The sequence below is a fragment of the Ailuropoda melanoleuca genome, chromosome 11, assembly GCF_002007445.2.
Source record: "Ailuropoda melanoleuca isolate Jingjing chromosome 11, ASM200744v2, whole genome shotgun sequence".
NCBI classification, from domain to species: domain Eukaryota; kingdom Metazoa; phylum Chordata; class Mammalia; order Carnivora; family Ursidae; genus Ailuropoda; species Ailuropoda melanoleuca.
This window is the reverse complement of record NC_048228.1, coordinates 6457953-6464312: the sequence shown is the minus strand read 5'-3', so window position 1 is coordinate 6464312 and position 6360 is coordinate 6457953. Positions and strand designations below refer to the sequence as shown.

Here is a 6360-nt window from a genome sequence, read left to right as displayed (position 1 = left end):
AAAAAAAAAAAAAAAAGAGTAACAAAGGGGCGCCTGGCTGGCTCAGTCGTTAAGCGCCTGCCTTCAGCTCAGGTCATGATCTCAGGGTCCTGGGATCGAGCCCCACATGGGGCTCCCTGCTCAGCAGGGAGTCTGCTTCTCCCTCTCCCACTCCCCCTGCTTGTACTCTCTTACTGGCTCTGTCTCTGTCAAATAAATAGATAAAAATCTTAAAAAATATATAATAAAAATACTAAAAACTACATCTTTTTAAAAAAGATTTTATTTATTTAAGAGAGAGAGAGCATGAGAGCATGAGCAGGGGGGAAGGGCAGAGGGAGAGGAACAAGCAGACTTCCCACTGAGCGTGGAACAGGTTGCAGGGGTTGATCCCAGGACCCCGAGATCATGACCTGAGCTGAAGTCAGATGCTGAACAGACTGAGGCACCCAGGTGCCCCCCTAAAAACTACACCTGAATTATTTTACTATTATCTGTGCACTTGGGGTTATTTACAACTGTTGTACCTGTGGGATGGAAATACTGTCAGAAATACTGCACGTCTGTCCCCAACCACATGTGTTGATGGCTTGAAATGAGTGATAGTGGGAATATTTGCCCCGTGGAAGATGGCTGACACTACAGATCAGGGCTAGCTTTGTTGTTTTGTTGATTGTGAAGAGCTGAGGTCAGCAAACTTTCCCTGTAAAGGACCAGATTGTAGGTTTTTTTAGCTTTACAGGCCATCTGATCTCAACCACAACTGTTCGACTTTTGGCCTTGTAGCCCGAAAGCAGCTCAACAATATGTAAAGGAGTGAGTGTCAACAAGGCTGTGTTGCAATAAAACTTTATTTAAAAAAGCAGACCTCCAGCCAGATTTGACCTGAGAGAGGGCCATAGTTTGCTGGACCCTTTATCTAGACTTAAGGTGATGGAGGAAATGTCAATAGGAAAGGTTATGTTTAAAAGTGGTCCACGTGTGAACTTCAGCGGAGACGGTACCCACACTGGGGCAGACGGGAAGCCGGGAACTTAAGGGGGTGAGAAGAAGCAGTATCATGGAGCAGGAAAAAAAAAAGAAAGAAAGAAAGACTCTTCCAAGGTTAGGAAATAAATATTTGCTCCCACAAGGAAGTCGCTTCCTGGTCACCACTTGTTTGTCTTGTCCCTAGGTCTTGCTTTTTTCACGTTCTTACGTGTGAAGGAAAATGAACACACAACCAACTTCACGTCCTGAAACTACTTTCATTTGCCAACTGCAAGCATAGCGTGTTCCAGCGCACTCTGTGAGGCTCAGTGGGCTGTATGGAATTCACCACAAGGATCCTAGTGTGTTGTGTTATTACTTGCAGATTGGCTGCCTCGTGTCTTTCCTATCAGTTAAATTAATAATAAATGTATGTGTGCAAGCATACACACGTACACATGCACACGCATACAAGTACTTTTGTGTGCAGAGCCAGCTGTTAGACATTACCGACAGAGCGCGGCCCGTACCCATAAATCACCAGTCTGGTGGAGCCTGCTTTGCTGGGTCATTAGACTCGCCCTCCCTCCCACTCCATTCCCACCCCTCCCTGATACTACTGCTCCTTACCGCCTCCCACTTCAATACCTCTGGCTTCTGGCCAGCTGGGCTTAGATTCAAACAGTGACTCTGATTGATCAGCCCACATTCTTAACCCTTGAAAGCCCTCTGCCGGGTGGGTCTCCTCTCTGGCTATTTCCCAACACAGACTTAGCTCCAGGCGCACCCCAGTCAGGCAGAGGAAATACATCACTTTATAGCTTTCTGACAATGAGCCTAAAGTCACCGGATGGGGTCTGTCTCCGTGGCGGGGGAGGTGGGCAGGTCTCCTGCGAGGGCCATCAGGATGCTTAGGAAGGAGAAATCACCCTGCCTGTGAGCGGGCTCCTTCCTCCTGCACGCCTGCCCTGTGCGCCCCCTTCCAGCCCCGAGGGCACCCTCCCTCCACTCCTGCCCAGCCTCCTGCAGGGTGAGGCACCCTACACACCAGGCGTTTTCCGGTCACAGGATTCCCCGGAGGAGCCCTGTAGACCATAAAGTGGTGAGCAACGACACAGCTAACTTCAGGATTGCAGTTCTAGCNCTTGAGAAGCCTTTTACTTCCTTTTCAATGACAGTGATGTCGTTGCAGTGAACAGTTAAGAAGTAAATTGGGGAAGACTGTCTCCCTCACTTGTCTCAAACTCCTTTCCTTCCTTCCTTCCTTCCTTCCTTCCTTCCTTCCTTCCTTCCTTCTTTCCTTCTTTCCTTCATTCATCCAGCAAGTTCTTGTTTTGCCCCTACCAGGCTTCAGGCGCTGTTCTAGACACTGGAAAGCCCAGGGCACCTGCCCGCCCAGAGCTCATAGCTGTGACATGTCTCCAGATCCCAGGATGGCATGAATTTTTAAAAGATAGCCCTATATTATGACAAAACAGTTTGACACTGATCTACACCAGTTTCACAAATAAGTAACAGATAGAACAAGCATTTAAAATGGACAAACTCTTGGGGGTAACTTGGTCCCTTTCTCGTAACCCCCTAACTTCTGTGGGGTTTTTGTCCCTTCTGTGCCTTTGTGACCTCAGGGAGGACGTGCCGCTTCCCCCCTCCCCTCCCCTCCCCTCCCNTCTGCCCTCATGCTTCTGTCTGGGCCCCCAGAGGCCAGTGTGGGAAGAGGGGGTGGGTCGAACAGGCACCTCTGTTCTGAAAGTGCCCAACGCAGAGTCCTTCCCAGGCCCGAGGTGTTGGCTTTCTTCGTCCCCATAGCCCCGAAGCATTTGGAGAACCTGATGGAACACAGCACTCTTCATTTTGGCAAGATGCAGCTGTGGTCTTATCATTGTTCTAGAACTTTCTCTCAAAAAGCCGCCTGGCTGGCTCAGTCAGAAGGGCGTGCAACTCTTGATCTTGGGGTTGTGAGTTTGAGCCCCGTGTTCGGTGTAGAGATTCCTTAAGTAAAGAAATAAAAATAAACTGAAAAAAAAGGAGCCACTGTTGCTTACACAGAGCTCTCAACATGTAACCGATTTCTGAGCTGAGTGTTTTACTGATGACAGCCCGTTTACACACTACTCGTCCTCCAGCAGCCAACCTGGGCCATAGGCCCATATGCACTCTCCCAGGGGCAGAGACCGCATGGGCCTCACTCTTTCCTGGCACCTGCCCTACAGGCCGGAATCCCGGGGCATCAGACATGACTTATGACACGACTTACTTATAAGTAAGCTGACACGCTTACCCAGTCCTGTGCGCTAGACATAAAGCCACTTGGTTTATTCCCATGATGACCTACTCTGTTCTAGGCACCATTCCCGTCCCCACTTTGTGGGGAAAAACACTGGCGTGTTGAGGCCGAGTGGGGGCAGGGCCAACTTGGACCCTCTGCTTGCCTGGAAGCCCAAGCTCCGAACCCCCCACGGCACCACTACAAAGCCTCCATATGTCCCCCTGGCCCGTGTAAAATGCTTTGCACGCAGACTGGTGCGGGGACACTGGGAAGCACCTTGGGGCCGTGTTGCCATCAGAGGGAGCTCTCAAAAAGTCAGCTTGGCACTGCCCTAAGAGGGGGCCCCCACCCCAGGCTTGATGCTTTAGGGGCCCCTCTTTGTCCTTTGCTGGGAATACCCCCTTCCCATAGAGCAAGGAGGCCTCAGGAAGGCAGAGATGTGTCTACCCAAGCCCCTCATCCCCCTTCTAGATCCTGCCGCAGGTACATGAGACCCCAGAATTCCCTGCTTCAGCAACCCCGAGCTGCCAGTATGTGCACCCCTAGACCCAGGTGGCCAAGGGCACTGTGTGGGCGAGGCATGGGCACGTGAGCTGGTGTCTGCGTGCTGGCGTGCAGGCTGCTCTGGGGACAGGAAGGAGCTGCCCCCCCCCATGCTGCAGCGTTCTCGCGCCCATCTCCAAGGAGCCCAGCAATTCTGAATTAGGACCTGGCCTCTGAGGGGCTGGGGGAGCATCAGACCAGGCAGGAGGCCAGGACATCCCTGTGTCCTCTTCCCCAGGCTCTGCAACAGTAGGGTGGGCCTGGCAGGGCTGGGGCAGAGCAGGGCTGGGTTGGGGTGTTAAGGACTCCTGCCCCGTTTCTCCAGGGATGCTCTGGGGTCCAGGGTTTGGGAGCACAGTTCTGTCCACGGAGCGACTCGTGGCTTTGCCCCTTCTGGCTTTGCTGGGAGCAGGGCCTGACCTTGGCTGTCTCATCTGCCCGTTGTTCCTCAGCTGGGGGGTGCCGCTGGTCATCACCGTGGCAGCTGTCGCTCTAAAGAAGATCGGCTATGACGCCTCGGACGTGTCAGTCGGCTGGTGCTGGATCGATCTGGAGGCGGAGGACCGCGTCCTGTGGATGCTGCTGACCGGGAAACTCTGGGAGATGCTGGCCTACGTCACGCTGCCCGTGCTGTACTTCCTCATCCGGAAGCACATAAACAGGGCGGTAGGTACCTGCGCTGCCCCCTCCCCAGACCCCAGACCCCTGACCACAGACCACAGCTCCGTGTGGCCACTGTGCTCCTGCAGCCTGGCGCTGGGCTGAGCCACTCAGGGACCACTCATGGACCGTCGGGTTTGCTAATGATGTGGCCCTGGCGGGAGTGGGTCCTGTCACTCCTCCATTGTGGACAAGGAAATAGGGGCTGGCAGAGGCTAAGGGGCTCCCCAGACTCACCCAGCCCCTGAGGCCCAGCCACTGTGTGTGGAGTGCGGGAGTGGAGGGCCCAGCCTGTGTTCTGGGCACAGGCCTCTACTGCCCCCTCCTGGCAGGCCTCCAGGGTTGCTCCTCCTCGAGGGGAGTGCAGCAGCCCGGAAGCAGCATCCAAGTAATGGAACTGCGATGCCCCTGGGAGGACAGGGCGTGGGATTTTGTAGTTGGCGACACGAATGTGTCACTGCGTTACCTGTGGTCATCGAACGTGTGTCATACATGTAGACTCTTCAGGGTCTCGGGAGCTCAGAGAGCAAGAGCTGGGCTGGCTGGAAATTCAGGCAAGAAAGGTTTTCCTCTGATGATGGGGCCAAATCGTTCCCTTGTCTTTAACAGCTGGCTCTGCAGGTGTGGCTGGCCGGTCGTGGGTGGGGGGTGTGCTGCCCGGGGACGGGGCGGGAGCGCTGAGGGGGGTGACAGTCAGCCCAGGCCCAGGGGCGCTGCGGCTCTTTGCCCCGTTTCTCAGGGGCTGAAACTACAGGGGCACGTGTCCCCCTCTTTGGTCTTTTGGGGCGTACTGTGACATGGTACCCGTTTCCGAATTTGTAGGGTGCTCCCGTGTCTGTGCTCCCACCTGTGGCTCCTGAGTCTAGACTTCGGGTTCTCTTTTCACTCAGAAGTTCCACTGCCTCCCCACCTGCCTGCCACCCTCTTCCGATACTGCGGGGCTTACTGATTGGTCTGAAATCCATCTTCTTTCGGGTCTCCTGACTGGGCTGGGGGCACCCTTCTTGGCTCCTTTTTTACCCTGGGAAGGTTCTGGACTCCTTGGTGAAGCTCCCGGGCTGCCCCTTTGCAGCTGCCCTTCTGTGTGCTTCTCTTCCTCCTTGCCCTTCGTGGGGAACCTGGGGCCGCGCCCGGGAGGCCAACCCAACGGGTCCTCTCTAACAACTCTGCAGGTGTTTTCCAGAAAACGGGAAGATAGTGGGGAGGGAGGTGTAGGGGTTGTTCCCCGCCTCTAGCTAGGAAGGAGAGCTGTAAATAAGGCAGCCGGGGGCACCTGGGTGGCTCAGTTGGTTAAGTGTTGGCCTCTTGGTTTCGGCTCAGGTCATGATCTCGGGGGTGGGGGTGGGGTTGTGGGATCCAGCCCCAAGTCAGGCTCAGTGCCGAGGAAAGTCTACTTCAGATTCTCTCCCCCTTCCCCTCTGCTCCTCCCCCTCCTCCCCGCCCCTGCTCATGCACCCTCTCGCTCTAAAATAAATAAAAATAAAATCTTAAAGAAAAAATAAGTGANTGCTCATGCACCCTCTCGCTCTAAAATAAATAAAAATAAAATCTTAAAGAAAAAATAAGTGAGCTGGAGCGAACTTTGCAAAGAAGAGCAGCTGCCCTGCCTCCCCCCACCGCCACCCCATCCCCGCAGGCTGCTCTAGGCCCCAAGGGAGGAAGGGGGGAGCAGGTGCCTGAGCAGGTGAAGTGCAGCGGCCTGGGTGCTCGCCAGGGCGTGTGGCTTCTCCGCTCACTTGGGCTTTCAGTGTCCCGGACACAGGACCGGGCTCAAATACATCTTTGTCATGAGTAGTTGCATCTGTTTGTTTTTTAAGATTTTATTTATTTTTTTGAGAGAGAGAGAGAGACAGAGATAGCAAGAGCAGGGAGGAGAGAGAGAAGCAGGCTCCTGATGCAGGGCTCGATCCCAGGACCCCAGGATTGTGCCCTGAACCAAA

At 54.2% G+C, this 6360-nt stretch overlaps 1 protein-coding gene across 3 annotated transcripts in view; it reads left to right on the top strand.

The window, feature by feature from the left end:
• The window catches only part of GPR157 (G protein-coupled receptor 157), a 25167-nt gene that overhangs the window by 8756 nt on the left and 10051 nt on the right, over positions 1-6360 (top strand). For all 3 annotated transcript variants that reach the window (XM_034671174.1, XM_034671173.1, XM_002918685.4), the window contains exon 2: positions 4213-4426. In XM_034671174.1, the coding sequence (XP_034527065.1) occupies positions 4213-4426 (214 nt within the window). The remainder of the gene's footprint in view (positions 1-4212; positions 4427-6360) is intronic.